The sequence below is a fragment of the Poeciliopsis prolifica genome, unplaced genomic scaffold (assembly GCF_027474105.1).
Source record: "Poeciliopsis prolifica strain line A6 unplaced genomic scaffold, Auburn_PproV2 SCAFFOLD071, whole genome shotgun sequence".
NCBI classification, from domain to species: Eukaryota; Metazoa; Chordata; class Actinopteri; order Cyprinodontiformes; family Poeciliidae; genus Poeciliopsis; species Poeciliopsis prolifica.
The window spans coordinates 362585-378950 of record NW_026562446.1 but is presented as its reverse complement, the minus strand read 5'-3'; the positions used below and the strand labels follow the sequence as shown (position 1 = coordinate 378950).

The window sequence follows — 16366 nt, the reverse complement described above, 5'->3', positions numbered from 1 at the left end:
TAGCCCATCTATCCATAGATGTCACTTTATTTGTACTTTTATTTTATCTTTTAACTTGTTCATAACATTTAAACCTGTTCCCCTCCTCGCCTGCGGGGGTGCTGCATCAAGAACCACTGAAGTAAAGAACACAAACATCTTTACTTCCTTCTTCACCAAATAGAAACAAAAATGGAGTAGCATCATGTTTTAGCAACTCTAGGATTTTTCTTTGATTAAAAAAAATTACAAGCTGTTTTTCTCATTAGCGCTAGGCTAACAGTAGTTTTGGTTGCATTTACCCAGAATGACCTGCGTTGCAGTTCACTTCCTGCTTTTGGAGCGGTCGCCGGTCCACTTGGCGTTCACATTTGCAGCAGAGTTCAATCCAGCGACTGGAAAATCCAAATACTGCTTTTAAGTTTCTCCACAAGGTGCCTGTTTGCTAGGCCTCCAATCTTCTGCTTTCAGCAGGCAGCATTTCTCCTGACAGGATGAAACACCACAAAAATATCTGGTGAAATTTGACTCCATCTCTCTGTTAGTTCTGAGCAGACATCTTGTTCTGAACCGTCCAGTTACAAACTCCAACTAAAAGATTAAACTTTAAAAACCTGAACTACTGATCAACTAAACCAAAACAAGTCGTGAAATTTTATCTGATCTTCTGCTGCAGCTGAAATGTGAAGAAATGGAGACAAACTGTAGTTTTAATCTACGTCTTTATTAAACATCAATTCACGTTTGAATACGACACATTGATCAGATTTCAGCAGCTGTGGAGCGAAGCTCACATCCATGCATCACTTCACACGACACCAACACCGACCGACTGCAAACAAACCAACCAGCTGACAGAATCATCATTTTCTGGAAATAATATGTGAGGAAAGCAGAAGTTTGGTTTGTAGTTTTCTTCTGGGTTTTTCCGCTCCGATGCTCTGATCCTTACTTACTCTCTGCCTCCCGTATTTTTCTCACCCGTCTTCCCCCGAGACGCGCAGCAAACATATTTCCTCAAACTGTGAAGAGAGTGCTGCAGAGAGGGAGAGATTAAGATCTCAGAGCTGTCAGGTCGCCTCAGAAATCCCTCCGATCAGAAGCTGCACCGCTTTTTCCTCTTTAAGGAGAAGAAGAAGCTGTGAAAAGCTTTGACACGCTGCGGTTTACAGGTGGAGCGCCACAGAAACGGCTTTCTACATACAACTCTATAGATCTACATGTAGATAGTTTCCTCTGAACGAAACTAAAAGCTTGACGACGTTTTACAGCAGGAAGAAAAACATTCAATAAAAACTTTAACACAAAGAATCAAAACAAAGAAAAAAATGTTTTAAATTGTGCAAATATCCAAGTTTTTACCAGATAATCATGTAACAGGTTGAAGTTGATTTACAAAATGTTTTAAACAAACATCGAGTTTTTCTGCAGTGAATTTTTACCTGAAATCATCTGAAAAGATTTTCTGGTCATTTACTGGAGGAAAGTTTGACTTTTCACAACATTTTGGGTCAAAGTTTCACTTTTTACAGAAAAACTTCAGCAGTTTAATAAAAGAAAAAAGAAAAAATAGGAGAAATTTGAAAGCTGGAAACATTCAGTTCAGTAATGATAACTAAAATCTGAATTGATTGAAACTTTTATTGGTTTTTCTGAACTCAGATTTTGGTACCAACAGAAGTTCTAGTGAACTATTAAAGCAGCGGTCTGAAACGTTTCAGAACAGATACAGGAAGTAAATCTTTTCTCTTATTGTATAACTGAAGAATCAAGTGTCATTATCGATATTTACTCCTTGTTTCAAATATCCAAATCCACATTTGAGAATCCAACATGGCCGCCTTGCACATAAAGCCAACAGGTCACTTCTACCAACTCAACTCTTTCTCTGCACAACCTGCTTCATGCTAGTCATGTTGCTAGCAGCTAGCCGACCCTGCAGATGTCTGATCTGAGATTTCATGTCATCAGGCTCAAATCTTTACCATCAGGCGTACCGCTGGTGGGCCGTGCACCACAGCTTGAGAACCAGGACTTTAAAGTGTATCAAGGAGAGAAAGAAAATAAAAGCTTTAAATCTGGAAGTCTTAAGAAACGAGAAACTTTTTCTGGACAGTTTTACGTGAAAAAAGTTAAAAGTAAAAAAGTTTAATCCAAATAAATTTAACATAAATAAAGTCCAAAATAAAGAGACAAAACATTTTGATTTCCATCGGTTCTCCGTCCTTCAGTCAGTTTATGATTTAAATAAAAATCTTTTTCACTGCGGAAGCGAGAAGCGCGACAAACGGGACGAGACGTTCACTGCAGCCACGGAAACGGCAGCTCTGTGATTTCAGCAGGAAGAGGATCAATAATCTGGCATGAACACGAGATTAAACAGAAACCCAACTCAGATTAGCATGAACACGAGATTAAACAGAAACCCAACTCAGATTAGAATAAAAGTCACTTCAGGTTTCACTTTCTGGCTGCAGCGTCTCAACTGGAACCGTGACTGAACACATCATTAAAGTGTGTTTAATGATGAAACACACACACACACACACCACACACACACACACACACACACACACACACACACACACACACACACACACACACACACACACACAGGAACAGATCCAGAATGTCGACAGTTTTATGGTGAGAAACTTTGATCAGAACAGAAACTAAATAAAAACTTTAAATAAACAGCAGCAAATAAATAAACATGATCAACTGTAGCGGATAAAACAGGAGCCAAACCTGGATCTGAGTTTGGGTTTGGACCTCCAGATGCTCCTACGGAAGACGATTAGTGCCAATGAAAAAAAAAATTTCTCATAGTTCCTGATGGAGCATAGATAGAAAATTAAAAGAGAAATATTTGCTGAAATTTAGATTATAGATTAAATTTCCTATAATAACAGGAAATGTTCACTTTTGGTGAAAGTGCAAAACTTTCACTAGAGGTAATAATATAATGAGCTCCAGTCCAAAACAGAAACAAGCATCTGGACAAAATATGTATCAATAATAATGTCATGTTTGATCATGTGTCAAGATATCGAGGATGAAAATGTTTTACAGAATCAGAATAAATTCAGAATTTGGTGAAAAAATTCAGAATTTTGAGGAAAAGTCGTATACTTGGGTAAAAATTCAGAACTTTGAATAAATTTGAGAAAAAAAGTAATTGAGAAAAAAATTCAGAATTTTGAGAAAATTAAAGAATTTTGCTTTTTTCTCAGAATTACATCTTAAACTTCCTGAAACGATCCTGAGAAAAAAGTCAGAATTCCTGTTTTTTGGCACTAATTGTCTTCCGTAGACCTGCACTACGTTCAGAAATGTATTTGTTTCGTTTTCATCAGAACCATCAGTAGAATCCGTGTCCGGTCCCAAACCGTGGCTCAGGTCCGGGTCGGTGGGCTCGGCCCGATCACACCATGAAGCGATGCTCCTTGCCGTCGTGGGCCATCAGGATGACGTTGCGGTTGGAGGTCCAGATGAGGCGGGCCAGCTTCAGGTGGTTCTGGGAGCCGGGCGAGGCGGGCTGGACCGGAGGAACCTGGTAGGTCTTGATGCAGCGCAGCTGCGGCGCCGAGTTCAGCATCCCGATGCTGCCGAGCAGGCTGGTGTTCATCTGGGAACCGACAGCAAACCGTCACCTCTCAGAACCTTCCAGAACCTTCTGAACCTCACAGAACCTCTCAGAACCTTCTGAACGTCTCAGAACCTTCTGAACGTCTCAGAACCTTCCAGAACCTCTCAGAACCTTCTGAACCTCACAGAACCTCTCAGAACTTTCTACCAGTAGATGTTACATGACTTTCTGTGTTTTCTGGACTCAACATGAAATAAATTTTAAACCTTTAAATCCTTTAAATTAACCGGATGAAAAGAACCAGAACCAGAGCTAATCATGGTTAGTTCTGGTTCTACTATACAAAGTGGGAATGGAGCCGATTCCAGTTTGGATCTCCAATTTATACCCAGTACGATCTGTGGAACCAGCAAGAGGCTGAAACTGGACCAGTCCAGATTCTGAAAGAAAAAAACATGGAGGAGAAACTAGACGCCCCCCATCTACACCCCCCACACACACACCCACACCCCCCCACACCCCCCCCCACACACACCCACACCTACACACACAAATACCCCAAACACACCGACAAAGCGTCTGCCTGCTAATTACCACAGCAGCCGTCCTGCCGGCGCTCGCAGTGGTTTATGCTTACAGTAATGCCATTACTCTGCGTGTGTGTGTGTGTGTGTGTGTGTGTGTGTGTGTGTGTGTGTGTGTGTGTGTGTGTGTGTGTGTGTGTGTGTGTGGGGCATAGGGAGCCATGTCAGAGGTCGTAAAGACCTTTCATTTAAAACAACAGTTCTGGGAAGAGCAGGGAGGCGTTTCTGTTTATCAGTCACACGTGTTGCGGCTCGTCCAGGAAATGATCCGCTCAACGTTTCACTTATTAAAGCTTTGAAGACAAATGAAAATATTACCCAGCATTTCTGTCTGCAGCGAATAAATCTGACAAAATGTGAGAATGAAACGGTACCTGCCAGAAGCAGATGTGGCTGTCCGCGTTGGAGTAGGTGGCCAGGTACCGGCCGTCAGGCGCGAACGACACCGCCGTTATTGGACCTTTGTGGCCGTGGATGTTCTGCAGAGGAGACAGGAGACCTTTCAGAATAAAAGCCTGGGAAGGAAGACTGGACAAACATGACTTTCCTTCATTGTAGATGTTGCACGGTTTCCTCATGTCATCATGCCAGCATCACGATAACGGCGCTAGCATCACGATGTCGGCGCTAGCATCACGATAACGGCGCTAGCATCACGATAACGGCGCTAGCATCACGATATCGGCGCTAGCATCACGATAACGGCGCTAGCATCACGATATCGGCGCTAGCATCACGATAACAGCGCTAGCATCACGATAACGGCGCTAGCATCACGATAACGGCGCTAGCATCACGATAACAGCGCTAGCATCACGATAACGGCGCTAGCATCACGATAACGGCGCTAGCATCACGATAACAGCGCTAGCATCACGATAACGCTAGCATCATGATAACGGCGCTAGCATCATGATAACAACGCTAGCATCACAATAACGGCGCTAGCATCACGATATCGGCGCTAGCATCACGATAACGGCGCTAGTATCACAATAACGGCGCTAGCATTATGATGACGGCGCTAGCATCATGATAACAACGCTAGCATCATGATAACGGCGCTAGCATCATGATATCGGCGCTAGCATCATGATATCGGCGCTAGCATCATGATAACGGCGCTAGCATCACGATATCGGCGCTAGCATCATGATAACAACGCTAGCATCATGATAACGGCGCTAGCATCATGATAACAACGCTAGCATCATGATAACGGCGCTAGCATCATGATAACAACGCTAGCATCATGATAACGGCGCTAGCATCATGATAACGGCGCTAGCATCATGATAACAGCGCTAGCATTTTGATAATCTTGAAAATGCTGAGTGAAATCAAGCGGTTCTGCTGCAGGTGTTGCCCAGGTTTGGGTTTCCTGGAGAACCGGGCCCCGCCAGATTGTTGCTTCTGGGCCAACAGATGCCTCCAGAACTCTGGGGACCGGATCCGGCCGCCGCGCTGCGCGTAACGCAATAACCGCTCCCACCAGCTGCAGGACGCGTAACGCAATAAAAGCTCCTGCGACTGGGATTACAGACGCTCACCTCCAGATGAGATTAACGGCGCGTCGCAGCAGGGGAACCAGCGCCTCAAATAATAACCAGAAAATCAGAAAGCTCATATTTTCATCCCTGCTTTTATTAGAGGAAACCTGGTTAGATTCCAGCAGAGGGACGGAGTCCTGCTGGATCCTGGAGGGAAACGGAACCAGAACCCATTCCTGAACCGGACCAGGATCAACTGAAGGACACAGAACCTCCCAGAGCAGCGGGTCGGAACCATGAGAGGAAACCAGTTACCGACCAAGAGGAAACAGATCCTGGTCTGGGAGTCGATTCAAAAAGATCCATTTGATCCCATTAGTTTTCTCTAAAATCTAAAGTCATGCTGGTCACTTAAATTGTGGATTTAATGCACATTTTAGTTTAAATATAAACTGATGGATTTTGATACAGAATAAAACAATTTTATTTAAATTATTTTTTAGGCTGAATCTCAAAAGTTGGATTAAAGAAATTGTTTTTTAATCATAAATTGTTTCTGAATTGATTTGGATCTGCAGCAGCGATAAAGTGTTTCTTTATCCTTACCCTGACTGATACTTTGTTTCACCGGCTTTTCTTTGATAAAGTCGGTCAGGAACAACAACAACAGAAATGTATGAAAGAAAACCAGACAAAGATCCTTACATGTTAAAATGTCTCTAGAATACAGATAAATGTTTTAATATTCTATTATTTTTGCTGAAATAAAAGAGAAAATAAATTTTCTCTCAGAGGATCTGATGAAATTTTGATGCTTTCATATCTGATGATCTGAGTGGGTCAGTGTGTCACAGTGGGCTGCCCACCCGTCCAACCAGCCAATCAGAGCGCAGCGCAGGAAAACCACTTCCTGTTCGCTCATCACACTGCAGAGACTGATCACAGTCGCTGCCAATCAGCTATCGCTACTCGACCTGCTGGTCAACATGCTAGCGATAGCCCTCATGCTAACATTAGCATTAGAGCTAAAGTATTTACTTGAATCTGAATGTATGAGCCACACTTAGCATTCTGAGAGCAGTAAGTCATGGAGTGCACTGGAAAATATCTTAGTAGACGTAACAAAAACAAATTACTTATTAGCAACACTTATGAGCGTGTTTTAAGTCAATCATTCCTTAAAACTGTATTAATCTACTAGTACTTTTGATCAATATTAAGCAATTATTGACTTAAACAAGCTTCCATATGTTGCCTCAAAGTTACCTATGATATTTTAAGTGTAGTAAGATATTTGCATTGATGCTAATTTCCAGCTGGATTCCAACCGACATGAACAATTTGGCAGAAATGTTGTGGTTAGTATTTATTTTGCAGGTTTAGGACGCATTCTGAGCGTCTGATGAAGGATTCAGGACTACAGTAAGACAACATGGAGGAGGTTTTCTGGAGGCTGCAGCCATGAATAAAAGAACAAACTGCCACCATTGTGATGCTAATCTTGAGTTTGTGTCATCAGGAGAAAGGTGATTCTCCAGGTCGCGGCTCCGCGGCGCTGCCGGATGACAGGATGCACAAAGCGTCCCAGAAAGAAACAGATGCAGCAGAGAGGGGAGAGATGTGGGCGCCGCTCTCTTTGTGTTCAATTAGCGGAGTGGGCAGAGTCTGTTAAAAAGGCAGAGTGGGCAGCTGGACAGAAACACACAGCCAGGAACGCAGCTGACAAAGAGCTGTTCACGGAGGCTGATCAAAGCCGCGGCAGATGGTCCTGCAGCGAGCCGCTACGCTACAGTTGGAAACGCTCCGGCTGAGCGGGATTAGCAGCACAAACTCATCTTCTTCTTCTTCATCATGACTGTTAGAAAACCCGATCGGACCGGACCGGTTCTGATCCCTCTGATGAATCCGACTGGGTTAAGAATAAACACAAACTTCTTTAAAGGTTTTGGTTTCTGAACTGGAGTTCTGCGGAGACATTATTAGCAGTCAGTGTCTTTCCATCTGAGCAGCTGCAGCTTTAACTCACTGAAAACAACTGCTGATGTGAAAGATTTCATCACGCGTCTATAGGAGGATATTTGTGTTTAAGCCTTTCTGGTACTGAGTCATTGCCAGAACTTATCATTTTGGAAAATGAGAAGTTTCTGGAACTTAAAACTGGAAAACTTCAGGAGCAGCTTTTAAAAAAAATCTTCTTTAAATTGTATGCTTAGCATTAGCTTTTGCTAAACACCATGATGGTGTACTGCGACAGCGTTAGCTTAAAAGCTTAGCTGAAGTAGCTAATAACTGAATATTGTGTTGGTGTAGCATTCTAGCATTAGCTTCTGGTCAATACGATGTTGGTACAGCAGTTTAGCGTTTGGGGAACTAATGGTTAAGTTTACTAGTATTTTAAGATTAGCGCTGCTAACGTTTCAGTTAGCGATTGGTAAAGTTTGCTAACTTCACAGCGAGAGAAAAACCTTTGAACCTTTTCTCTGTTTTTCTTGTCTAAAATCAGATCCACTGCTTTCAACACCAGCCAGGAAATCATCCTGCCGTTTCTACTGAAGACATTATTCAAAGCACCAAGAAGCAGCAGAATCAATAAGATTCAGAATTAATAAAACCTTAAAGATTTTGAACTCTATTAATCAAGACGAGAGCTTTCTGCTTCGCTTGAAATAAAACACTTGTAACACACAGTTCCCGCAGGTCCATTGTCTATTAAATGTTAATTAGTGGAAATACCACACAGAAGTGTTTCCCAGCCTTTACACACACACACACACACACACACACACACACACACACACACACACGCACACACACACGCACACACAGTGAATCAAAAGAGATGTGGGCTGAATCGGGCCATGCTGTTTTCAGATATAAATGACCCCCTCCACCAGACTAGACTGCTCAGGTTACTGAAAATCAATACGCAGCAAATTACCAACAAACACACACACACACACACACACACACACACACACACACACACACACACACACACACACACACACACACACACACACACACACACACACACACACACACACACACACACACACACACACACACACACACACCGACAGGGAAAACACACAAACAAGGAACAGCTCACAAACTGCGTCTCTCACACACAATCAAACAGGAACATGATTAACAGAGTCACTGCTTTGTCATTAATCAATTAGTGGGAAGTTAAACTGTTCTCCTCGTTTCTTTGCTTCTCAGAGCCGCTGAGCGAATCTTTCATTTTAAAGAACGGAGAGTTTTATTGGAGAAACATGAAAACAGGTAAAAAGGGAGGAAGAGATGGAGGGCAGGGTGAGGGGCGCAGTGTGGTGAAGAGGAAGAAGGAGCAGGTTGGGTTCCCGACCCAGAAACCTTGCTGCATAAACCCCGCCCCCTGATCTCTGACCACTTCCTGCCTGGTAACTGGATGGATGGATGGACGGACGCTTGTCGAGCTCCTACCTGACATTTTCCCGTGCGAACGTCGTAGAGCGCCACCGATCCTTGGCGCGCTCCGACGGCGATGCGATGGCTGCGGTCGCAGTAACCCACCATGTAGAACCTGAGCAGCAGCGACAACAACGTTTCAGACAATCAACACCAAAAAGTCTTAAACCAACGTTTCAGACTTTTTAAGACTTAACAACAATGTTTAAGAGTATTAAATGTTTTTAAAGACTTTGCACAACATTTAAAACCTGGACAAATACACAAAAAAAGAAAATGGCCCAACGGCGAAGACAAAATGCGATAAAATGACACTTTTCCAATAATAAACATCAAATGCTAGCCAGCTAGCGGGCAATGGTATGTTAGCAGCTGGTTAGCGGTAGCAGCAACTGCCTCAGGTCACAGAGTTCAGGAGTTCAGGGATTAGGTTTGCAGGCGTCCCAAAAGTTTGCCTGCAAACATAATCCCTATCTACATGAGATTAAATAGATTAAATTTTCCTGCAACAACAAAATTCAAGACATATTTAAGGCCAACTTAAATTTTTTAAATGATTTTAAGACATTCTAAATTTTAATTTCTTAATTTAAGACATTTTAAGGCATTACCTTTAGCTTGACAAATTTAAGACATTTTTAAGATGTGTGCACAGCCTGATGACCGCTGACCCCAGTACACCACAGATCAGAACCAAGACACGCTCACAGACACAATCAAACATATTGACCTGCTTCCTGCAACAAACCCTAGTGTGAAGTGACCTCTGACCTCTGCCAGTGGTCAGACACTCCATCAGTTCACGGCGACTGATCACATCAATACACAGACTCACTTGCAGATGGCGGGAAAACACTCCTGCAGTCCTTTCTTCTTCACCAGAGAGCCTTCGATGCAGTACATGATGATGTCCATCACCTGGAACCAGAGGAACCGTCATCAGAACCACGAGACCCGGCGGACCCACAGCGCCAGAGCTCTGGTTCTGCTCACCTCGACCAGCAGGTCCACCACGTCTCCGGGCATCTTCTCGATCAGGATGTCGACGACCCGGAGGATCTCGGCCTTGGCCCGGGCCAGCGTGGTGGTGTGGACGTTCTGCTGGGACTGGGAGTTGGCCTGGGCCGCGTTGTGCCGTTGGACCTGGAGGAAACCGACCGGACTCACTCAGAACATCGGGAACGAAACGGACCCGCTGCTGTCGGAGGTTCTGGACTCACCTCGCGGGCGATGGTGGTGATGAAGGCCGGCGGCCGGGCGGTGGCGATGAGGGACAGGGCGTGGCGGGCGGAGCGCGCCGCGTCGGCGGGGGGGTTGAGGGGCAGACCCATGGTGACGCTGAGGAGACAAACACTGGATCAGAACATCCAGAACCCAAAACTCTACTCCTGCAACACGGATCAAACAAAAGGCCCGGGGGCCAAATCCGGTCCGCCATCGTTTCTTAATCGGTCCTTCAGAGAAACGCATCGAAACTCTCTGGATACCCAGCAACAACCCGCTGAGTACCTCACTTTTTCTACTGCCTCTGATTGACGTGAAGGTGACGTTTCACATTTACTGTCGTACAGAAGTGCAAATATTTCTAACTTTATTGCAAATATTAAACACAAAATCTATGATTTTAATTTCAAAAGAATGAAATCCTGAAATAACTGAACAACATAAAAAGTTCAGTAGATCTCATTGAAAACAGACACAGCTATTTATTAAACTTTTTACAGTTTTTATAAATACATTCTGGCCCTTTAAGAAGCCTCATGATTTTGATTTAAATGATATTCAGAGCCAAACTGTTGCACACTGGTTGATTCAGAGAAGGATTGAGACGCTGAGCCGCTTCAGGAGGAGAAGAAGAAGAAAGGTTGAGCTTCGCTAATATATGGAGTGAAGAGATTAACAGCAGCTTATAATGTCAGGGCCGAGTCAATGGGAGCCATTCAGCAGGCGACAGCATAATGGACTCCCACAATGTAACAGGCAGCAGGCGCACACACACACACACACACACACACACAGCTGAACACACACCCCTCACACACACAGGAAGTGACATCTCGCCACAGCCGCTAATTACCGCCGCTAATATATCGGCAATTTATCAGCAGAACTGAGCTTTTCATTTGGCGGTAATTGGAAACAGTCGCAGCGATGATGTGATGCTGAGCGAACGGAGGCGCCAAGATTAATGAGCCGAACGTGGGCAGAAAAATCCAGATTAACACCAGAGAGAAGGGATTCTGATTACGACACAGAAATATGATCAAAATACATAAAATGACTTCCTGACAGGCTCATAATTCATATTTACATTTCAAAAGGTTAATCTTGATGTCATGATTTGAGGCAAGTGAGAAAAACAGAAAATAATGAAGAGATGATTAGCTGTAAAAATTCTGACAAAATTAAAGATTTCTTTCATTACGCAAAAAGATCCAATCTAAGTAAAATAAATGTTATTTCAGATAATTAAATCACTAAAATGCAGTCAGAAAAGTTAATTTAACAGAAACATGTTCAAAGTTCAGTTCAAGGAGAATAAAAATAAATTTATTCATGTTTATAGTTCATTTATATGAGACTAAACTCCCATAATGCACCAGTTCAATGACAGTTGGATAAAGTGTCATGACAGTTTTGAAAACAATTGGATACGATTCAGTTCCACATATGGAAGTGTTAAAAATGTGATGCGACTCGCAGCATTATGAAATGTAAACTAATTTTATCAGTTTTTGTTTTAAATATCAGAAATTCTGCCAAGCTGATGCCGTGACGTTTCCTCCTTTAATCAGTTTTGACTCAACGCTGTTTTTTTAAAATTTTTTTAGACGAAACCTGAAACTGCTGCTGCGCCAATTACGCTGCAGGCTGTTGCTAGGCTACCAATGAGCAAGATGGCTGATGCCACTAACCTAGCGTAGCTAGCTGTGAGAGGTTTAGCGGCTAAAGCGTTTCCTCTGCCTACATCTCCCAGAATGCTGTGCGACTCTGGATTGGAGGAATATTCTATCAGCTGTAGTATTTATTGATGTTGGTCTTTTGTGATATATATATAGTTATTGATTTATTGTCCGGCCGTGTGTTATATAAATGATAAAGTCTGATATCTTCAGAACGTTTGAGCCTCTGCAATCCGGCGCCGTTCTGAACCGCTGCAGCTCTGAATCGGACCGTGACTCTGGCTGAAACGCTCCGTCTGTGCTGAACTCTCAGCTTTCTGCAGAGACTCCAGCATGTGTGAACCTGGCAACATGGCTACGTTCACAGCCAATAGCGCGCTGACATTACCCAGTCGATACAGAGTCGCACAGATATTGATTTCTGACTGGGAGGGAGGAGAGAACAACCCAGTCACATGACAGGGAGCCACCGCTGTAAAGAACTGGCATTGTGTGTGTGTGTGTGTGTGTGTGTGTGTGTGTGTGTGTGTGTGTGTGTGTGTGTGTGTGTGTGTGTGTGTGTGTGTGTGTGTGTGTGTTTAGGCACTGACTGACCGACTTACTGATTGGTTCCCCCAGTCGGGTGCAGATGGACGAACCGGTTGGTTTGCCAGCAGGCTCACAGATTGATTTACTGGAAGGTTTCTGAACCGACTGCTGAGCTGCAGTTTGACTCAACAAACCGGATCATAACAGAAAACCTCTGAAGAGACGATTTGAATGATTCAAATAACCGTCGTTAGTCTGAGCAGGTCTGTTAGCGCGCAGTTTGGTAGTCTGAACACAGAGCCAGGGTGGAAAGACATGAGGAAACAGAAGGTCATCTCTGCACTGCGTGGAGATAATATCAGTAATACTTCCTGCAGAAATCCTGCCAGCTCATGAAAACCACTGAAGGATTTTTCTTTTCCACTTTCATTTTTAGCATCATAAACAAAAACATTTTTTCATTTTTAAAACGTGTTTTGAGATCTGAGAGAGCGTCCTGAAACCTCTGAAGGTTTTTACATATTCAGGTGAGATTTTTAATCTCTGGAAGCTTTTAAAAGTCTTTTCCCGTTGGAAAGGGATTAACACACACACACACACACACACACACACACACACACACACACACACACACACACACACACACACACACACACACACACACACACACACACACACACACACATACACACACAGTAAAAATGTTTCAGACAACAGAAGATGGAAAAATCCAGAAATGATCAGGTTGCTTTGGCAGCTCCTTCCTTTCATAAATGAAACCATCATTTAAAAACAGATTTTTTTAAACTTCCTGTTGCATCATAATAACCAAATCAGCAGGAAAAACTCCAATAATAAAACATTTAGTTGTTTTAAAGGTAACAATAAAATCTGTCAGCTTGTGCAGGTGATGGGGAACTGACTGCTACTGCTGCGCCTGTTATTGTGTCATGAAGAATAAATAAAGTTTATTAGGTTACATCTGGTAATGTTGTTGCAGCAAAACGCTACAGACGGCGGCATTAGGACCAGCAGTAATGGCTTCACTGGCTGGAAGATTAATGGCGTCTGAAAGGAGCTTCTGTAAATAAATACATTATTTTAAAAGGTCATAAGTCAAAAGAACGACAATAAAAACGCGTCTGCGATGAACCGAGGCATTCTGCCTGCTGGGATTTCAACCCACAACTGTCTGAAGGCGGCAGCAGTCAGAACGGGACAGACAGCGTTACATCATCATAATGTCCTCCAATCAGATTACAGCAGCGCCTCCATAACTCAGAGAGTCGGCTCTGGAACGGCCGGCAGCTTTAACGGGATCAGAATCAGCCAATCAGATCAGCGCAGTGATCAATTATACAATTAAACGGATCAGCAAAGGCCCGCCAGAACTCAGAGGAACTTTATTCATTTTGTCACGTTTTGGGTAATTTAGATGTTTGATCTGATAATCAATCCGATTCAGGCAGGAAGGAGCAGGAACGCACCTCAACCTGCAGGAAAAATAAATATCTGAAAAGTGTGGTGTGCCTCTGTTTTCAGCTTTTGTCGTTGTTTACATTGCAACTTGCAACATCTGCTTCTTGTGGTGCAGAATTATGACCAATCAATGACGTGAAAGTCAGAAAAAATGCAACATGAACATTGAGACTGCAGAATATTGTCAAAGAGAAACAAATCAGATAATGCTAAAGCACTACATTAGCAAAAGCTAATGCTATAGCGCTAAATTCAACCATATTGAGTTGCTATAACAGAATATTGTCAACAATGTCTGTTGACCAAAACATCAACAGACATTGAATTATATTCAACTGAAATTTTACAGGACATTCAGGTAAATAAGAGCTTCAGTATTTATCTAAAAAAATTATTTTAGGGGAAGCTAAGCTAGCTAATTCTTTTCAAAGTTAGGCAAATGCTGACATAAAAAATGATCTGTTATTATAGTGGAAGTGAAAAGTGGTTTAAGAGAAATAAAGACGAACTGAAGTCATGAATCTCATGAACTGAACACTGATGAAAATCTACAGAAATTATTTTTTATTTTTTATAAACAGGAGCAACATTTTGCCTTTACATTGTATTTTCCAGCAGTAAGAAGCTTAAAATCAGAAGCAGCTGATCTGTTGAAGTTCAGCCTCCAGTCCCACATCAGATCAGATGTTTGATTGGTTCTCAGTTCTGGCATGAAGCAGGTCACCGTAGCATTGATTTAACTAAGGTGTGTGTGTGTGTGTGTGTGTGTGTGTGTGTGTGTGTGTGTGTGTGTGTGTGTGTGTGTGTGTGTGTGTGTGTGTGTGTGTGTCTGTCTGTGTGTGTGTGTGTGTGTGTGTGTGTGTGTGCGTGGGTGACTCACTTCGCCAGCTGCTTCTCTGCGTCGGCACACAGCTCCAGCAGCCCCATGAGCACCGCTGACACGTCCATGTACGGCTCCCAGACGGTGAAGCCGCGGCCGATCAGATCGATGGCGGTGCGGCGGATGGTGCTGTGGGCGGGGAGTTTGGGGCTGGGGGGCTGCAGCAGCAGGAAGGTCAGCGCCTTACCTGAAAACACAACCACAGCAAAGTGATTCGCAGCTCAACTTTCCCCAAAGTCCAGGAGAATCTCAGCGGTTTGGAGTTGGAGTTATGAAGAGCAGCAGACTGAGGTCACATGTCAGAACCAACATGTCCGCCACATCGCTGTAAAAACATCATAAACACAGGATGGGTTCCAGAGACGTTTTCATCCGCAGGGATCCAACCAGTCTCCTGCTTAGCATTGTTTTAAACACACCAAACCCACAGGGGGCGCTGTAGCAAGGCTGAAAACCGCCAGCCAATCAGAATGCTTCAAATAAACCACAACTTCCTGTTAGGAATCAAACATGGCGGCAGGACGATCGTGTGTACGTTGAGTTACTCATTAAGTTGTTGATAGGTAACGAAAGAGGGCGGTTCTGGATCATAATCAGTGAATCGAATGTTGTTATTGATTTATTGTCCAGTTAATGAAGAGGTTTGACATGTTTTAGTCGTGACCATCAGAACGAAGCCTCATCTGTGACGACGTTGCTTTTAAACTGAACGATGGTTCACAAATAAAATCCTCTTCCTGTAAGGAATGAGACGGTGAGGAGGAGACGGCTGCTGCTGCTGCTCCTGCTGCTGCTGCAGCAGCTGCTGCTGCTCCTGCTGCGCAGTCTGAGACGGGAGGTCACTTCATAGCTGACCTGACATTTGAGCCAGACTCTGTGGGGACAGGCTGACCATTAAGGAGTCCAGAAAACACCGCCGCCCCTCAGAACACGCTCGCTTCCCCACAGACAAACACCCACAGCCCACATGAGCTTCACCTGCAGGATCCTCTTTAAGCCAGGAAATGCTTCGCTGATCAATACCGAGTCTTCTCTTTAAATGCAAATACAGAAAGTCGCGTTATGAAGAAACATGGAATAAAGCAGCAATGATTTACTTTAGTTATGATCCTGCAGTGACTCTAAAGGTCGTCGCTTCTCCAGAGACGCACAGCTAATAACATCAGCCGGATCTCCTGGCATTTCATCCCCCAGTCCTCCTTAAATGGCAATCCAGTCCCTCCTTATTGGTTTATTTCTGCACCCAGGCGGCTGAAACATTCAGCTGCAGGCCGTTACTGCAGCTGCACTGACAGACAAACCAGAAACGATCAGCAGCTTTTAAAAACCTTTCACCTCCACGGAGCATGGGCCGTGTTAACGACTCATCAAAGGTTTAATTTTACCTCATTTTGCACTTATTGGGTTTCCATAGATCAGTGATGGCAGCCAGGGCGGCCATCTTGTTTCACAACTTCTATTAATTAGACTTTTTTTTACGAAGC

At 43.6% G+C, this 16366-nt stretch overlaps 1 protein-coding gene across 1 annotated transcript in view; it reads right to left on the bottom strand.

Annotated features, from left to right (window-relative positions):
• Positions 1-684: 684 nt before the first annotated feature.
• The window catches only part of LOC129352031 (WD repeat-containing protein 7-like), a 56110-nt gene continuing 40428 nt past the window's right edge, over positions 685-16366 (bottom strand). Inside the window, 7 exon segments of the mRNA XM_055020847.1 lie at positions 685-3607; positions 4527-4631; positions 9108-9207; positions 9928-10010; positions 10086-10235; positions 10313-10430; positions 14883-15069. Coding sequence (XP_054876822.1) covers positions 3404-3607; positions 4527-4631; positions 9108-9207; positions 9928-10010; positions 10086-10235; positions 10313-10430; positions 14883-15069 — 947 coding nt within the window. The 3' untranslated portion in view covers positions 685-3403.